Genomic DNA, 19,615 nt, shown 5'->3' with positions numbered 1-19,615 from the left:
TTGTCACGTAAGGCTCAACATCTAACTGTAATTGCACTTCAGCCACTCCTCAAGAGACGGGTTCCTAGTGTGTCTGATCTTGGCTAACACTCCCCCATCTGCTTTCAACATGTTGCATTTGATGTCAACTAATGTCTCCTATTAGCATTAAAATAAAACAATATGGAAAAATTCACTCTCAAGCAGAGTTCAAACAGGCCACAAGTAGATGGGGAATCTCAACTGCACAAGGACTGTTAAAACAATAGTAATAATTATACAAATATGTATAAATGAATATATGTATATTGCATACTGTACATACATATGTATGTGTATATATAAAAGTGAGTGACTAGATGTGTGTGCATGTGTGTATGTGTGTGTGTGTGTGTGTGTCTGTGTGTGTGTGTGTGTGTATGGGGTGAAGCCAAAAGTCTGTGAAATGGATCAAGGGAACGAAGACAAGAATGTTTCTGTTCAATTAATGAAATTAACTGGTAACAGCAAGAGGAAAATTATTCTCCTAGTATGGAACAAGGCATGATCAAAATAACTGAATGAAATGGAAAAGGAGTTGGGAATCTTTATCCCACACTTACTGGTAATGGGTTAAAATTCTGGTCCACGAGATGATTGTATCCATGGTCAAAAAATGAGTGCCGTATCACGACATCAATGCCCTGATTGGCCAGCATTCCTAAAGTGTTCAACCATCTAAAAGGCAGAGAAAAAGAGCTACATCAATACATTTTTAAAACGGCATATAACAAGCTCTATGGAGATTGGTTACTATATATATGTATACACCAATCTCCAGTCACCAAATTTACCTAGTACTTTAAAAAGGGTTATTTTAAGCATTAAATTCACAGCTGTAATATATTTTAGAGATTATCAAATCCAAACTCTTCATTTGATAGAAAAAGAAACAGAGGTCTAGGGGAGTAAAATGAACCACTCTTGATCATTAAATAGTTTGTTGTTAATGACTTACCTTTTTATTCCTGAAATAGTAACAAATGAACACCCTAGCCATTTGTAAGCCTAATATCCCTCCTGGCCAGAGGACATACAATTACAGACAGAGGAGCATACATTGTGCATTCCATCCCTCAAACTCCCCTGCTTATACCCTGTCCCTGAACATGTACCTTTAACAGAACTCTAACTCATATACTCCTATGACCTATGCAAATATAGTCTAGTCATTAGCAACCTTCATATATCACTGTCAGTAGTCAATGCAATAATAATTTTCCTTGGCACTATAAGTAACTATTCAGGGACTCAAGTATGCTACCATCACACGTATTTCTCAGTGGAGGATCTGCACTGTTCACACACTTATCATCTATCCCACTATGCCAAACACCCATTTTCCAGTGCATGCCATCCTTCAAAAATACTGCCTTCTTGGTTCTTCCAACACTGCTGACTCTGACTTCATTATTTACACTTTCAGCTCATTCATCCATTCATGCACTCATTTGGGGTTCTCTTTCTCTTCCTACTTCTGAAACTTAGGGAAACTTCTACTTGTAATAATACATGGAATAAATGTGGCTTAGAGATTCAGTCTTCTCTACATGTAAGATAAGGCATTTCACAACTTGTCCTAAACATATGTGTGTACAGCTTTATCTGTCAACTCTTCCCCATCTTCTCTCACCCTAAACCCCATTTCCCACAGGCTCCAAGACACGTGAAACTACTCTTGGCTACCCAAATACACACTGCTTTCTCACACTTACCTAAGTCCTTATACATGTTTTAATTTCTGCTTAGAATTCCCTTCCACTCTTCTTTGAACCTATCCCTTTTCATCTAGCAAATTTCTTCTCATATACTAATCTCCAAATCAAGTGTCATTTTATTCTAAACTCTGCTGCCCCAGCCAACAGTGGTACCTTCCTCTGTACTTCCCCAGATCTCTTATTCATGCCCTCAGAAAGTCCACAGAAAGAATCACTTAACTTATTTCTCTGCCTTTCCCCTGTTAGGTATGAGCTCATCAAGCATAGACACAATGTCTGAACTTGTACTCCAAACACCCATCACCATTCCTGGCACACCGTAGGTACTCAATACTCTGTTGACTTGAAATCTGTCTGGATAAAATTAGATTCTCGGAACTTTGAGAATCACTATTTAGCACACTGGGGAAAATTACGCATACTTATGATTTCCCAAATCTGAAACCATATGGAGCTCCAAACCCGTGACTTGAAGAATTAAATTTTTTTCCTTGCTGGAATAAAGAGCATTGCTAATTTTTATATTGTGAATAAATATTATTCCTATATTCAAATATTTTTTACATCTACAATTATATTTTATTCTCATAAAAATTAACAAATATTTACTGACAATTAGAGTTACAAAAATAAAACAAAACAAAAAGCAAAGCAAAACACAAAAGTTTTAAATCAAAAAGGAAATCTGACTGTAATATAGTAGAATCATTTTTGTTGTTGTTCTTCAAATTGGAACATTGTGACCCAGGGAATTGAAATTACTCTTGGAACATAACATGGCTAAGCAAGCTACTTGCCTTCAGAATTTTTATTAATTTGGTAATCCTATAAAATCAAGATATCAGCTTTAGCTTTTCCTTTAGCCACTAAGACATACTATGAAATACCTTGTCAAAGGCTGTCCTGTGGTAGAACTATAACATGAATTGTGGGCTAATGCCTCCTAAGTAGTGTTCTTTCTATATTGAAATGGCACAAATACAATAGGGTCTATATCTAACAAGTATTTTAAAGGCAAATTGTCTTATTCAACTTTCCATCCCTATGCTTGTCAAATGAAGGAAGAAACAAAACAATGAAGAAACGCATAATCACATATGTGAGTCCCTCCATCTAGCAGCATCTTCATGTCAATACAGGGCTCTATCTTGGTGTTTGTATATGTGAAAAGATCCTATTTGTTTACTCATTCATTATTTATTCAATAACATTAGTCAATGCTAAATGCTAGGCACTGTTTTCAGAATTGAGAAGATACTAAAAATGCTTGTGTGACTATGTAAATACCTGTGTATACACATTTAAAGGAATCATATCAAATTTCTACTTTTGACCTCTACAGAGCTTAGCTTAGTGACCTAGAGTATATACTCAACAAATAAATTATCAATTCATAAACCTGATGTTTTCACTAGTGTATAGGAAGATATTTAAGAAATTAAGAATATGCATCCTCCCTGCAAATCTACATCCCTATATACACATGCAGGATCTGGAGCATTCAAAAATATCTAGAACCAGAACTACTGCTTTTGGAACATGACATGGCTAAGCAAGCTACTTGCCTTCATAATTTTTATTAATTTGGTAATCCTATAAAATCAAGATATCAACTTTAGCTTTTCCTTTAGCCACTAAGACATACTATGAAATACTTTGTCAAAGACTGTCCTGTGGTAGAACTATAAGCAGAACCCATGGCTTTCGGAATAGAATGGTTAATACAAAAGTTATCTTCATCTTCCTCCTATAACAACAAGCCCCCTCAGAAAGGGAAAGAAATGGTTTCCCCAGGCTCCTTTCTATTCTAAGCTAGAGACAGTTGATAAAATGACTGGTATATCTAACCAAAGATGCTACCCTGCCATTATTTTCCACTCCACTAAAGGTGAATATCTACCATGTGCCAGACACTATTAGGTGCTTGAGACATAGCAGTATGCCAAGAGTATTTGTGGTCCACCAAAGAATCGCAAAGCCCTAGCTGGGAAACACTACTCTTGAACACTTGGTAGCAGAGAATCCCGATTTATGCATACATGCACATGTATATGTCCTGGTGAACTCAGAGTTATGTGATATATTAACATTTCAAAAAGGCTGGAAAAATGCCTTCTTTTCAATTTCTTGCTAGCCTCCTAGAGCTTCCTAGAATGCTTTACTGCTCCCCCACCCCTCCCACCCCCGACAGGAAGCAATTTATGCCCCTTGGAGAACTGAACTCAAAGGGTACATTGCTGGGTGCTGCCAGTGGAGTTGAGACCAAATGGGTGACAAAGAAGTAAGAGAAATCGGGAGCAGAATAAACTAGTTTTCATCTGATCTGTGTCAACTAAGCATTGGGATATCGGAATTACAAACGGAATATAAACAACTATGTTCATCCGTGTTCTGCAAAGTGATTGTAGGAATCTATGGCTATTTGGCTGATGCTCATGAAAAGGCAGTTCTCTTTTTCAACTTCCTCCACGAAGGTCTGCAGTATTTCTCATTCCATATCATTCCCTAAAGGGAAGAATGCTCACAAAACCACTCAGTACAACTGGGCTGCTTGCTGGGCCCTGTAGCAGCATCCTATAGTGACTGCTGAGCAAATGTCATTCCTCTGCTGATTCCAAGGGGGCCCCTGCAGCACTGACGCCCTGGCTTCTCATCTTTCAACGGGTCTCATATCAAGCCAGTGGAGAGTGGGAGTGTACTTTTGTGGGTTTTTTTGGGGGGGATGGAGTGGAGGACGGAGTCTCACTCTGTTGCCTAGGCTGGAATGCAGTCTCAGCTCACTGCAACCTCTGCTTCCCAGATTCAAACGATTCTCCTGGCTTAGCCTCCCAAGTAGCTGGGACTACAGGCATATGCCACAACACCCGGCTAATTTTTGTATTTTTATTAAAGATGGGATTTCACTATATTGGCCAGGCTGGTCTCGAACTCCTGACCTCAAGTGATCTGTCCACCTTGGCCTCCCAAAGTTCTGGGATTACAGGCGTGAGCCACCATGCCTGGCTGGGAGTGTACTTTTGAAAGAAGATTCTTAATGACACTATATCAAAGGTGACTCACTCCACTTCATGCATTTGAACCATGCTTGCTACCAATGTCTGTGCTACACAATGTAAGATGCTGAGGACACAGAAATGGAAGACCCAAGGTATCACCGTGAATTACACTGACTCGTTTTCTTTATCTACATTTGCCAGAACTCCATCTGTAAAGGCAATCCACTTGACTGGCCTGATTTGTCCTTCATTAATGTATTAAAGAAGCTCCCTCTAATATAGGGGAACTGAAGCTGCATAATTAGGAACAGCTGTTAGCAGCAAAACACACAGCTGAGGGCAAAGCTACAGTTCTTAGGAGGACATTGCTCAGTCAAAAATCCAAGGCCACAGGACTGTACTGGAGCAGGAACAAGTCACTTACCTAGTGGTCCTGAGGGGTTTGTCCCTGCCACATGACACTGGCAAGCTAATGAAAGGCCCTTATGCTTCTGGCTTAAGTCATTCACCAGATGACCGTAGTAGCCTTCAAATTCATTTTCCCATTCCTTCCCAACTTTTGTGAATACCATTAACAAAGCCAAAGTCAGAAAATACACAAGTCAGATTCTCCAGATTTTCTCTCTCTCTCTTTCTCTGTCTTTCTCCTTCATAATCTTCAATGGCTTACTGTGAATATAGAACAAGGCCTCACTTCCTCTACTGGGTTTTCAAAACCTTCTGTAATTTGGTGGTAAACCCTTTCCTGAGTCTCAGCCCTCATTGCACCCTCGCAGATAACAAGGCTTTAGTCACATTAGCCATTCTCTGCTCCTCTGTGCCTTTGCTCATAATGTTTCTTGGGCTTAGAAGGCTCCCTCTGCCATCACCATGACTCCCACCTATAGAAATTAGAGTAATCCTACTACGCGGCACTCATGCCACTTTTTTCATGAAGTCCTTCCTGATACTCCCAGTCACAGAAATTCTTTATTCCTTTGCATGTCTGTCATTTTTCTTTTGTAGACAGACCATGTGAGGCAGAAAGGCAGGTGGTCTACTGCAGTGGTAAAGGAGCTGCACTCTGGAGCAAACTGTCTGGGTTTGAGTCCAAGCTGTGCCACTAACTAAATGAGTGATCTTGGATAAGTTACTTCACCTCTTTCAGTTTTCTCATCCATAGATGGGATAATAACAGCATCTATTTCACTAAATTGTTACTAAAAGCAGTAACATCTATGTCATTGGTTGTTAAATTATGAAATACAAATAAAGCACTTCAGACAGTGGTAAGCACCGTATTATTAAAGGTATGATTACTATGGCACTTATCTCCTACAGCTTTACAATGTAGTTATCTCCTATCCCAGTTCCACCAATCATATTTTTTCTGGAGGGAAAAAACCATGCCTTATTGCTACCTATCTCCCAAGACTATAGTGAAAATTGGCTTAGAAAATGTATGTTGTTTACACTGTGTTTTGCACTTTAGACAATTAATAAAGCTGTTATTACTATAATTATTACTGTTACTAATATTACTTACTATAATCTTTGTTCTGATGCCTGTGCCTGACATTTTAATATCTAGAGACGGCGTTGATCATTGTTGAATGGTTTAAGACATACACAAATGAATGGAATGAACTTTCATCAGGAAGCATACCTCACCCCTAGGATGGGCAGAATAATCAGCAATACCAGAGATTCACTGTCCTTCCCTCCTGAAAGCCCCCGGGGGTGAAATTTCAAGTGTTACTCACAAGAATCCTGCAGCATAGGAATCTGATAGATTGTTTGTGCCTCCAGCTGAGGTGGTCACCACACCTTCAAGCCAAATCTTCTTTCCTGGAGTGTATGTATTAACCACCTGTTTACATAACAAAAGCAGAAGGGGATAATGAGGTTTTAAAAACTATTCCCACCTGAGAAGAAACATGCATTCCCTTAAGGAAGTTGATCTGATTTCCTGTTTTCAGGGGGTCATGATTTGTGCTTTTTTATGATGATGCACCCAGTTCAGTGAGTTGGCACAAACCAAATGCATTAACATTGACACGTGCTACTTAAAGAAATTATCATTTTTCCCTAAGTAAACCCAACTGACAATGTGACAGAACAAGTGCATACTCTAGGATGTAAACTGACTGCAGTACTTTCCACTAAAAAATATAAATCAAATTGTGTTTCCATATTACCAAGCATTGAGAAACAATGCTTTTCAGTCTCTCTTATAGCACATCTATGACACATGCACTACCTAAAAGCCACGAATGCATCACAAGCATCAAAAGTCACAAATCACAAGAAGGTAGAGAGAATGTTCGCGGGAGATGTATTTTATGATTACTAGTGCAGGTAGGTTGTAATCACATTTTGAAAATAACTGCAGTAAGGGTAAAAAGAAAAGTCACTGACCCACAAATGACACATCCACACAGGGAATAACTGCATGCCTTCCAAGCCGAAGCAAAACTTCTTGTCGAAAGGTAGCACGCTGAAGATTTGAAATGGCCCAGCCTCTGACCCACAAGGTGAAGACTGACCAAACTATTCAGATCAGGGTGAAGATGCTCTGGATTGCAATCTGGTGGCACTTAGGAGTAAGATTGTATGCTGGGTAGCCCCTGAAAGCAGAGCCTGAGTCAAAGGCTTGTCTACAGGTAGTTCACTCAAGAAATAATACCAAGGAGCAGGAATGAGGGACTGCGGGACTGAAATAGGGACGAAGGGAAAACTAAGACAAGGATGCATTTTCAAATTGACAGCCAGTGCTGGCAACTACTCAGTCTCACAGGGATCTTGGTAAGAGCCTTACAGACTGTGTCTCAGAACTGACCCCCAAGGGGGTACAAGAGAAAGCATGAGTAGCCTTGTGACCATTAACCCCTTGCTCCTCTATCCCTATTTCAAGTGCAGGCTTGAGTGCTGAGTAGATTCTCTGAGTGTTCCTTCCTCATCTCTGCCTCAGAGAAGGAAATAAGAAGTGAAGTACTACCTAGTACACTGACACCTAGCTGGCTGCAGCCTGCATGCTGGCCCAGCCCTGATCTCTACAATGATGGCTAGAGTAGGAGGTGGGACTGGGAGGATGCCAGCTATGCACTAAAGAGGCTGGACAAAGAAAATAGTGTATTTAGGTCCTATGGCCCCCCAACTACTCTCCTAGACATACACACCAAAGCAATTCTTCCTCATGTCTCTAAAGAGTAAGAATGAGAATTCTTTCTATGTCACTGTAGCAGATGTCCATTGCTAGAGGAATGGAAAAATAAAATGTGGATATATACTATACAATATTATGCAACAGTTAAAACAATAAAGTCAATGTCAATCTAACACCATGAATAGTCTTTAAAGGTTTAGTGGTAAACAAACACCAAATGAGATTTATGGCACAATATTACTAATAAAATTGCTCATTCGCACCCAATAACACTAAATACCCTATAATGACACATGCCTCTTAAGAACATATATCAAACACATAAGGAAAGCATATATAAGAGAGAGGTGAAAATTAAAACAGAAACAAGACCTTTCATGAACTGATGATAGTAATTTGCTGTTAGGTTAGGAGTATTATGTTAATTTAATTCTCTGCACCTGAGGGCTGTCAAAAAGAAAAAAATATATGTGGCCAAACCCATGGGTACATAGACATCAACAATCAATCATATTCCTCTTTTCATTTCTAGCGAGGTACAGCTCCCTGCCCTCTCTCCCCACATTTGCTAGACAATGTGCATTATTTGGAACGTATTTTGGGTTGGCAAAGTTACTGACCTTTTTCAGAAACAAAGTTGTAAGAAAATTACACAAATTTGAGATTAAAGTGAGTATTATGATCATAAATGGAAGAGAAATCCTGAGAATTAACGGTGGTGACCAATAGCATGTTGGTAAAGATTAAATAAAAATGCACTCTTATACACAAAAAAAGAAGTCATTTGAGGATACCACCAGGTAGTCCTCTCACTCCTTTCAATACTGTTCAGCCTGCCCAACTCAAGGGAAGCAGGGAATTGTAGGAATAAGAAAGGAAGAAAAATGCCTTAAATAATCAAAAGACACATCCATATAGCCAGATTAAAGAACTACATCTATGATTTCCCTTAAAATATGGTGCTAAAAAAATCTGTGTACATGATAAACTATCTACTTCCTTTATGAGTAACCAGAGCAGAGTAATATATTTGTGTTTTTCTTTTTTTGTCTTTGGCTTGGAGGATATTTAATGTTTAATTTTGTGCTCAAAGATATTAAAGGCAGTTAGAGAAAGGAGCTTTGGTTAAACAAAACAAAAAGGTAAATACTATAACATAAATGAACCTTGAAAACATTAAGCTAAGTGAAAGAAGCCAGACACAGAAGGCCACATATGATACGGTTCTATTTATATGAAATGTTCAGAATAAGCAAATTCTTAGAGACAATAAATAGATTAATGGTTTCCTAGGGTTGAAGAAGAAGAGGAAGTTTAAGATGGGAGGGGGAAAGGAGAGTGATTGCTAATCAGTATGAGGTTTCTTTTGGAGGTTATGAACATGTTCTAAAATTAGACTGTGGAGATGATTTCAAAATTCTGTGAATATATTAAAAACCACTGAATTTCATACTTTCAAAGGGTGAATTTTATGCTATGTGAATTATATCTCAATAAATAAATATATGTAAAAGAACACATTAACAAAAGGAGAGTTATGGTCTCAGTAGGCAAATAACCATAATGTGGAAACAAGAATGTACCTTGGAAATTCTGGGTTATGCTACATGCTACTTGTGACACTTGTAGTAGTTATTATCTTGGACTTCAATTTCTTCATTCACATTTAAAGTCATGAATTTGTGGTATATGAACTCTAAGTTTCTTTTAAATATAAATGTTAAAATGTGTTAGTATTTTATAATACTAATGTAGATTCCCTTGGTTATCACTCAAAGGTCAAGAGTATCTTTGATTCTGAAAGTTAAAACAACAAGTATGGGAAATGAAAAAAGTCAAACACAGCGCAGAGCTGGTCATCTCAGAAACAAAGATCTGGGCTGGAGGAAAACACTGAGAAAGGTAGAAAAATCCACAGGAGTAAATGAAATTGCCTAGGGAGAATATATAAACTTGAGGCTAGAAAGGGCTGAGGATTTCCCACCAAAAACATTAATGCATTATCAAGGGCATTAACTAATTCATTCAACAAATATTTACTGAGCACCTACTATATGCCAAGCAGAGTTCTAGGGGTGGATCTATAGCAATGAAGCATAACAAGTCTTTGTTCTTGTTGTCTTACATTTTAGTCAAGGGAAGGAGAATAATAATAAACAAGTAAACAAATAAAAGAAATTTAGATAATAATAAGGGATGGAAGAAAACAAAACAGAGTAACACGCTAGAGAGCAATTTGACAGGAGGGTAAGGTCAGCACTTTAGATAGTGGTCAGAGGAGGCTCACGTGGAAGGTGGTATCTGAGCCACCCAGCCCCTTAATGGATCTAGAAGAACAGCACAGTAAAAGGACCTCAGGTGGAAACAGGTCTACTGTGTTTAGAACCAAAGAAGACTATCTGGAGTGTAGTAAGGAAGGGAGCGAAAGATTTAAAAATGAGGTCAGAGAAGAAAGGAGTATTTTTATTCTGAATGTGATGGAAAGCTATTGGAGGGATTTAACGAAGAAAGTGATTGGATCTGACTTATGTAAAGATCCTGGCAGCTGCTATGAGATCATATATATATATAATGAAACGATACCATGATACAGTTATTTGTATATCATTTTAATTGTAAAATGATAAAAACTGTAAAATGATATACAAATTAGTTTATCATTTTATAACCACTTTGAGCTTCAATTTCCTCATATGTAAGCTGGAATAATACCTGATAGGATAGTGTTAAGAACCTTTCCTTGTCAAAGGCCAAAGACACATATACTAGGCCAGTCACAGGAAGATCCTGAGAGCTAGTGAAAAGGAGCACAGACCTAGCAGACACACATTTATGTGGGTCTGTCTATGGTGATGAATGAATTCAGAGGAACTAGTGCCAATTATTCTTACGGTTTGGTGGTAGGATTCTGAACTACCATTTTTGACCCACGTAAGAAATTCAGGAAATTTCCTAGAAACTTTGAACCATTAGCTCTTTGAAGACAGGGAATACTCTTACTCACTTTTGTATTTACTTCCTATCAGAATGCCTGGCACAGAGTAAGTGTTTCACAGGAGATTGTGTGTAACACAAAGAAGTTAATGCAATTCCACACCTGCCCTCGCACAAGCTCACAGTAAACTGCCACTCCTTAAAGAAGTCATATGACCTGATAAAGGGCGACTAAACTGATCAAAGAATTGGAATCAATATGCTGATTGCAAAAACAATCTTAGAGATCAGGAAAAACAAAGGCATACAATGAAAACCTATTACAACATGAAAGATCTAGATAAGAGCAACATGCTTATTTGCCAAATCTCAGGATATCAAGCTTCTCCTTGATCTGAGAGGGAAAAGGAAAATTCTGCTTTGCTTAGCAGGTAATTTATGTATGGAATCCAATAACCTCAGAAGTGTTAAAGGTCAATTACCATACAAGGTGATTTGGATACCAGAGGATTTTATGTGTTATCAAGCTCGTTATAATATTCTGATATTAAGAAAGGAAAGAATCATGTATTTCCACATTTATCACTTGAGGACGTTTGCTATAAGTACAATAAGTCTTCACTTAAAGTTATCAATAGGTCCTTGGAAACGGCAACTTCAAGCGAAAGAACGTATAATATAACCAATTTTGCTATAGGCTAAATGATACTAACAAGAATTAAGTTCCTATGACATATTTCTGGTCACAAAAACATCACCAAATTTCTAAATAAAGACCCCAAAACTTTTAATACTAATCACTGAAATAAGTGTGATCTATATATACATTTAAAAAGATGAATAGGCCGGGGTGTGATGGCTCACACCTGTAATCCCACCACTTTGGGACGCTGAGGCAGGCGGATCACGAGGTCAAGAGATCAAGACCAGCCTGTCTAACACAGTGGAACCCTGTCTCTACTAAAAATACAAAAACAAAATTAGCTGGGCGTGGTGGTGGGCACCTGTAGTCTCAGCTACTTGGGAGCCTGCGGCAGGAGAATGGTGTGAACCTGGGAGGTGGAGCTTGCAGTGAGCTGAGATCGCACCACCTACCACACTCCAGTCTGGGCGACAGAGCGAGATGCTGTCTCAACAAAAAAAAAAAGAAAAGGAAAAAGATGAATAAAAACTAGAAAATTATTTACCCAATTTTTGGTGAATCAGTGAGTGGTGGTAGTCATGGAGGTGGGGGGGTTAAATCAAGGAATTTGTTTGCAAAGCAAAAAGCAGCACCTCCTACCACAAGGAATTTCAAAAACATCACCAATATGACAGACTTGCTGTGTGCTTTACTGCCACATCGTTTATTGTGCATTTGTATAATTATTGTAGACTTCACAAATTTTTATTTTACAATAATTTTTATTCATTCATTCATTTATTATCCAATGTGCTTGCTTATACCAGTTCAGGGTTGAGAGTAGCCAGAGCCTATCTCGGAGGCTCAGGGTTCAAGGGGATTACCAGCCATGGACGGGTCACCATTCCATTGCAAGACCACTCATACCCACACCCATACTCACTTGGACAGGGACCATTTAGACACCCAGGAAACCTAATGCAATCTACATATTTGCAGGAGTATCTGGAGAAAACCCAAACAGACAGTGGCCCCAGCTGGGAATTGATTTTTTTTTCCCATCAGTATTATAATAAAATGATGTTAAATGAAATGAAATTATTCAAGAACCTACTGTACTTAGTTGGAGGGTGGCATGCCGAACTCAGAGGGGTGATTTGTATGAGATGATTATTTTTCAAAAGGAATTCAAACTCTAGCTCCTTTAAGTGAGGACTTGATTCCAGTAAACAGTGGGATTTATAAAATTCTGTGTCCACAGGACCCTTCAAGGACATAGACTCTGTGTAAATAAAAGTTATGCCTGTAGCCCTACTACTTGGGAGGCCGAGGTGGAAGGATCACTTGAAGCCAGGAGTTTGAGACCAGTCTGGGCAACGTAGCTAAATTCCTCGTCTCAAAAAAAGAAAAAAAAAAACAAATTAGCCAATCATGGTGGCTTGTGCCTGTAGTCCCAGCTACTCAGGAGGCTGAGGCAGGGGGCAGTGAGTTATGTTCATACCACTGCACTCCAGCCTGCATGAGAGTCTCTTAAAAAATAAAAAATAAAAATGTGAATCAGAATTTTCTTCTGACTTGCGGGGAGATTTGAAAGGAAACAATTGAAAATTGAGGAGCAGTTAGGGGCATGGACTCCGGAGATGGATTGCCTTCGTTTGAATTCTGGTTCTATTATTTACTTACTGCATGATTTTGAGTGAGTTACATTACCTCTCTGTGTTTCAATTTCCTCAACTGTAAAATCACAATAATATCTGCCTTAGAGGATTTTATGATATTTAAATTATATAATATTTGTGAAGCAGTTGAAGTAGTGTCTGGCATATAGTAAGCACTTAGAGGTGTAGACCAGAATGTTACCTAGACCACTCTCCTTGTCCAAGGCACATGAGCTTGTGTTTGAATGAATAACATTAGAGTTGGTTGTTTTTCCTTCAGACATAACACTTGTGGTGATAGGTAATAGCCCAGATGTACGCTAAGCAGCAAGAAAGGCCAGTTTAGAATTTAAAATGCACATGGATAATTCACACAAACATAATTATCATTCGGAGTAGTTCATTTCTCCATTCTCAGCACAGGGGTAGTTCCAGTCAAGCCACATGAACGAAAAACACACAGTGAGGGACAACTTTGATACAAAAACTAAACTAAACTATAGTTACGCGAAATGTTGTTTGGGGAAATAGTCCTAGAAATTTTTAATGTTAAAGGTTCTAGGAGTAGTCAGTACAAACCAACAAATATTTTCTGAGTATTTACAGTTTGGGGCATGGCGGGAGGCTTATGACCTCTGTATCTTTCATGAGCAGAGAAGAGCATGATGGTGACATGTCATGGAGGTACAGACACTGAGGCTGGGTGCTGGTTGGGTCCGGAAAGGAAATCAGTGTGGGCAGAAGAGGAGAGAAAAAAATTAGGAGAAACAGATGGAACCAGCTGCAAAATTCCCTTAGAAAGTAAAACTCTAAGAAACTGAGGGCTATAGTTCAACACTGTGGTTTTTTGTAGTAAACACGATTCTCCCTGTGCTAGCAGAGAGAAAATTGGAGTACTTTGGAAAGAAAAAGGGTACAGTTGCTGGTGAGAAATGATGTGCCAATGAAGGCTATTTTAAGGGATAACACTGGGGAGAAAGAAGTAAAAATGCTGAAATTACTTAAGTGAAGGTAAAGGGAGCTGAGTGGTTGGCTGCCTTTCAGCAGTTCTTCTGTTCCCAAATAGACTTCAATCCTTGGGTCCATGTGGTCAAGGGGGCTTTCAGGTACCCAGAAAACTGCTCAGTAAAGGGCCAGTGGCTGCTCTGAATCCTTGGACCTGCCAGAGGCAGAGTTGTATAAAGGGAAACCCTTCTAGCTCCATTTCTTCATATTTCAGGGCTGGGGACTATGAGTACTATTTCACATGGACATGCTGAGGGAGGAACAGGGAGACAGAAAGAGAGGGGAGACTAGAGAAAACAGCCTGGATTTTTTTAGTTTATTTTCCCTACCATTTTGAATTAAAAAAAAAAAAGAATAAAAAAAAAAAACGGTAAAAATAAGAAAACAACAATGTATGTAGCACGTTTGCAAATCTGGGCTTCCTTTTCCTGTGTTTCCTTGATATCCTGCCTCTAAAACTGTGATCTAAGTCCTTTAAAAAGACTCTTGAGAGCCTGGCTTCAACCGCTGGCTGTGTAAGAAATGGTAGCTTGCAGCAGCAGACATGTTGTTTATGGTTATCCAAACCCAACACCTTTCTTAATGAGAAAGGAAGCAATAAAACAGGAATAGTGGATAGGCCAGCTGGGCTAATCAGCCCTGGCAGGAGGCCCACCCTCCAAATGAAGCTGGAGCCCATTAATTCTAGCATCTCATCTAGTTGGAAATCAACCTTCCCCAGAATTTCAGGAAGAACAGTAGCTCTTTAAGTAACCCAAACTGGTCCTCTACAGAGTTGTTACAAAGAGCTGAATAGCTACAGGAAGCTTCTTAAACCTTACCTGCTCACAGAGCTCTTCTTAGGGACATCCTTGCCTCTTGGCAGTCTTTGTTCCTTATTGTATTTATAAGTGGTCAAGGCAAGAGCTCTGTGCCTTTCCTATGTTTCTTTCCATCCTTCTTTCATGTTTTTTGACTCTCCAGTTACCTGCTACATTAGGGCAGAAGATATTGACTCTGTCCTCTTCTTCCTCACTGCCCCTCCCTGAGTTCTGGATCTTGTCATTTGTTCCTTGGTCATCTTGCCTCTAATCTTTTCCTCTTCTAGTCCATCCTTCACACTGCTGCTATTTGTTAACTTGACAAATCCCTCTCCAGCCTTCAGTGGTTCCCTATTGCCAGCAGCGGTACTCAATTATTTGTACTCAGAGAGGTCTGTTTGATCAGCTGGGAGATGTGCTACAAGCAACTTGTTTCAGATACTATTGAAAATAGTGATTTGGGAATAATTTACTTCAAAATAAAAAGAGTGGATTCAAAGTTGTCATAATATTTCACCCAAATTCTGAAATGTTTCCTTAACTGGGAAAAAAAAGCTAAGGAGCTAGTAATTGCGTGCAACCCATAGTCTATTTTATCCATTTGTCCATGCGAGTATTTTAGACATGATAAAATAAAGTTGAGAACCACTGAACCACAGGACAAGATGCTAACTGCTTTATTTAACTTGTTATCTTAGACTTTCACAACCACCCCTTAGCTACCACTTCCCCCATTCCTCCCCTGTGGGAGGAAGACCTATGGTTCACTATAAAGAAAGGACTCCTACTTTTCAACTACACGAAGTAACAGTTTTTTACTGATTACCTTTCCCCTACACATTGCTCATCCACATTGTCTGACTTTTTTTCAAGCCTATTTCAAATGTTATTTCCTCTGTGAAACTTTCCTCAAACCCTCAGAAAGTTAATTATTCTCTCCCCTGGGTTCCAAAGTTCTTTGAACCTACCTCTGACCTTGACCTTATTATACTGAATTGTAATTTTCTATTTTTTTCTTTTTTGCATGCCCTATAGAATACTTGACAATTACTTTGCTTATAAAATACTCATAAATAAATGAGAGAGATAATATTTCACTGATGAGAAAGCTAAGTTTCAGAGAAGATACCTCAGTATCACAAGGGCAAACACCAAATCCTCACAGTTCCAGTTTAGGGCTCTGTTCACTTTCTAATTGAATTTCCTGTTTGAGGAGACCCACAACTTCTGGTTGGCTAAACTGCCTCCATATTTAACATGTCCTTCTTAGGTTAGACAAGCTGGGCTATTCTGAGCTCAGTCATTCCAGTATCTCATCACATTCCTCTTGATGTATTTCTTCTGTCTAATGTACTTCCTGTCAGTTTCATTAATCTTTCTCTGTATAATTTCTTTTTATCATCTCTGTGTTGTGGAGTGCCATCTTTGCCCATTTTCTTTCGGTATCAGATCAATTTTTAATTTGCGGCTTCTGTTTCTGTGACATTTTTAGGATTTAAAATTTGCATTCTCTGCACTGGTTATCTCAAACCACAGAAAAGCAGTTGAATGTAATTGCAACAAAACACAAAATTAAACTAAGAACATACACAAAAAGACAAAGTCACTGGGGAGGCAAGAACATTATGATCATATGCAAGAAAATGGGAAATAAAAGTTTCACAGAGTCCCAAAGCAATGACGACGTTCAAGGATAAGTGCTAGTAGAGAGACTGGAAAGTAGCCACTTGCACATAAATTACTCTTCCTTTCTTTCCCAGTCCTTTTCTGTGACTAACCAACCCCTACTCACTTACAAGTCATAGGCTCCAATAGCCTCACTGGTAATTTTACTCTTGCTTAGGACAAACCCTACAGTCCTCCCACTTAGATGTTGAAACACTGCATGGTCATCCTAAGTTGCCCCTTCCTCCTGATGAAGCTTTTTGCCCCAAACAGCAAGTTGCTCCCAGGGCCACTCCTCCAAATGTCCATGGGTAGCACATACCTTCTTCACATTGTCATTGCCTTGCATATTGCAGGACCTTACTAAACACTGACCAAGAGCCTGTGCATATGAAACATATGAATGGAATCCAGTAGATGAATGCAAATAACACTAAAAAGTCTTGTCCTCTTCCGCTATCACTTGCCTAATATCATGATAACCAACTTCATTCATTCATTCAACTCTCTCTTCATACATCCGTTCAATTCATTCAACTCTCACTTCTAGGACACTCACCCTAGCTTATTAATTGATGGTGGGGTCAAATTGATGTTCTTTCACCAAGAACATTCATTCAGTATTCTCCTTTGAAAGGCTTCCTAATCCTGGGTGGTTAGGAATATAAATATTACATCGGTTATAAAATAAATAGTTGTTAAGTGTGGGTGATACTGAATAGTGTAAATGGATAAGAGTGCAGGTTCTAGAGTCAGATAAGCCTCAGTTTGAATTCAAATTTTACTACTTAAAAACTTGAGCACATCACTGGTTTATTTAATAGATTAATAATATATAGTACACTCAATAAACAGCATTTATAACCCAAAAGGTAATATAATTATTACATTTCTGTAAGTTAATGATGCATTTTTCACAATTCAATGCTTTTGAAATCAGGATATTACTCAAAACCAGTATCAAATGAAACTTGCCTGCTGTTTACCCTCTCCCTTCCCAGTTGTTATTAAATTAATGGTGAATTTTCTAATATTTGTTGTAAGATTCAAGGAAATATTTGTATCTAAGAATCAAGGAAATTAAGGTTCATGAAATGACAATGACTAAAACTTTGGTGTTCTTTGACAGTAAACATACCCTTCAGGTCAGACTCCCCAACTATAATATTGTTCATGTCTTGTATATGAAGGCAAAGAGTCAAAATTTCCCTTAGGTCATATTCTCCCATTTGCAGATGCACAGCCAAGTAGGGTCACTGAGGCTAATTTACCAAGAAGTTCATGGAGCTTAAATTTCCAGCTCCCTGCTTTCACAGGCATCTAACAATATCCTAAGAAGGGTCCTGCTAATGTGTTCATATGGTCAAATATTTACATAATTTGCAGATTTCCTTGTTTTATTTTTCTTATAAAGGTCCCCATTGTATAAATGTCAGGCCCCATAAAACTCAGAATCACTCACTGATGTTATCCCGAGGTATTAATGTGGTACAGTTTGTATTTGGGGTTCCGTGCCTTCTGAGTACAGGTGACCCTTAAATGACATGGGTTTGAACTGCAAGAGTTCACTTATACATTAATTTATTTCAATGAAAATTACATTGGGTGCACCTGCCTCTCTTTTCTGCCCTTCCATCTCCTCCACCTCTTCTGCCTCTGCCATTCCTGAGACAGCAAGACCAATGCTTCTTCTTTCTCCTACTCCTCAGCCTACTCAATGTGAAGACAAACAGGATAAAGACCTTTATGATGATGATGATCTGCTTCCACTTAATAAATAGTAAATATATTTTCTCTTTCTTGTAATTTTATTTCCTTTCTTTTTATTCCTTTTTTCTTTTCTTTTTCTTTTTTTTTGGAAACGGGGTCTTGTTTTGTTGCTCAGGTTGGAGTGCAGTGGCAGGATCCCAGCTCACTGCAGCCTCAACCTCCCTGGGCTCAAGCAATCCTCCCACCTCAGCCTCCCAAGCAGCTGGCATCACAGGCATGTGATACCATGCCCAGCTAATTTTTGTTTTTGTGTGTGTGTGTAGACACAGGGTTTTGACATGTTACCCAGGTTGGTCTCAAACTCCTGGTTCAAATGATCCACCTGCTTTGGACTCCCAAAGTGCTGAGATTACAGGTGTGAGCTGCCATGCCCAGCCCATGATTTTCTTAATAACATTTTCTTTCTTTTAGCTTACTTTATTATAAAAATACGGTAGATAATACAGATAACAGACAAAATATGTTTATCAGTTAGACTTATGTTATATTATCAGTAAGTCTTCTGTTATCAGTAAGGCTTCTGGTCAACAGCAAGCTATTAGGAGTTAAGTTTTGGGAGAGTCAAAAGCTATAAATGAATTTTTGACTATGCAAGAAGGTCAGCGCCCCTAACCCTCATGTTATTCAAGGACCAATTGTATTTCCTTGGCCTGTGTTTCTCTTCCCCTCCATCAAAACCTGCTCTTGGGAAAGGATCTTCTATTTGCCTTTAAAGCCTTAGTGTGAATTTAAGCCAGTGTGGTCTACCTCTTCCCAGATTGTTTACATTCTTCATCATCATCCTAATGTAGAATGAAAGATTGTTCACTCAAATGAAATGTCTGAAACAGACTGAAATATTATTTGGGGCCACAAAAAGACTTTTCCATCACTCCTAAACATATACACTGAAGATACTTTCCTACTATGTCTATACGTAGGCATAGCTCATAGGGCTGTCTAAACTGATTTCCATCTATTCAACATTACCACAAAGTTAGCAGCAGATAAGGTTCTTCTGCAGTGTAAACAGTGGAGACAGCACATATAAATGTGAATGAGATAAGACATTACTTCTTTTGTACTTCAGGTGCTTTATTCTGCTCATTCACCTGCCCCTCGCTTTGTGCATCCTTCCCTCCAACATGCATTGAGCACCTGCTAAGTGACGGGCACTGGGACATTGAAATAAGCGTTAATATTGCCGAACAAATGAGGGAATTAATGAATGAATCAAGCAAACACTGATTTTTGTGGTGATACTACGGTTCTGTCCCTATTTTTCATTTTCTAGTTTTCTTCATT

At 38.7% G+C, this 19,615-nt stretch overlaps 1 protein-coding gene across 4 annotated transcripts in view; it reads right to left on the bottom strand.

The window, feature by feature from the left end:
- HPSE2 (heparanase 2 (inactive)) overlaps nt 1-19,615 on the bottom strand; it is a 795,759-nt gene that overhangs the window by 150,572 nt on the left and 625,572 nt on the right. For all 4 annotated transcript variants that reach the window (XM_023206177.2, XM_023206179.2, XM_023206180.1 and 1 more), the window contains 2 exons: nt 6,475-6,581; nt 582-696 (listed from right to left, as the gene is read on the bottom strand). In XM_023206177.2, coding sequence (XP_023061945.1) covers nt 582-696; nt 6,475-6,581 — 222 coding nt within the window. The remainder of the gene's footprint in view (nt 1-581; nt 697-6,474; nt 6,582-19,615) is intronic.

The sequence above is a fragment of the Piliocolobus tephrosceles genome, chromosome 9 (assembly GCF_002776525.5).
Source record: "Piliocolobus tephrosceles isolate RC106 chromosome 9, ASM277652v3, whole genome shotgun sequence".
Classification (NCBI taxonomy): domain Eukaryota; kingdom Metazoa; phylum Chordata; class Mammalia; order Primates; family Cercopithecidae; genus Piliocolobus; species Piliocolobus tephrosceles.
Note: the sequence above shows the minus strand (reverse complement) of the source record. Positions and strands in the feature narration are given on the sequence as shown.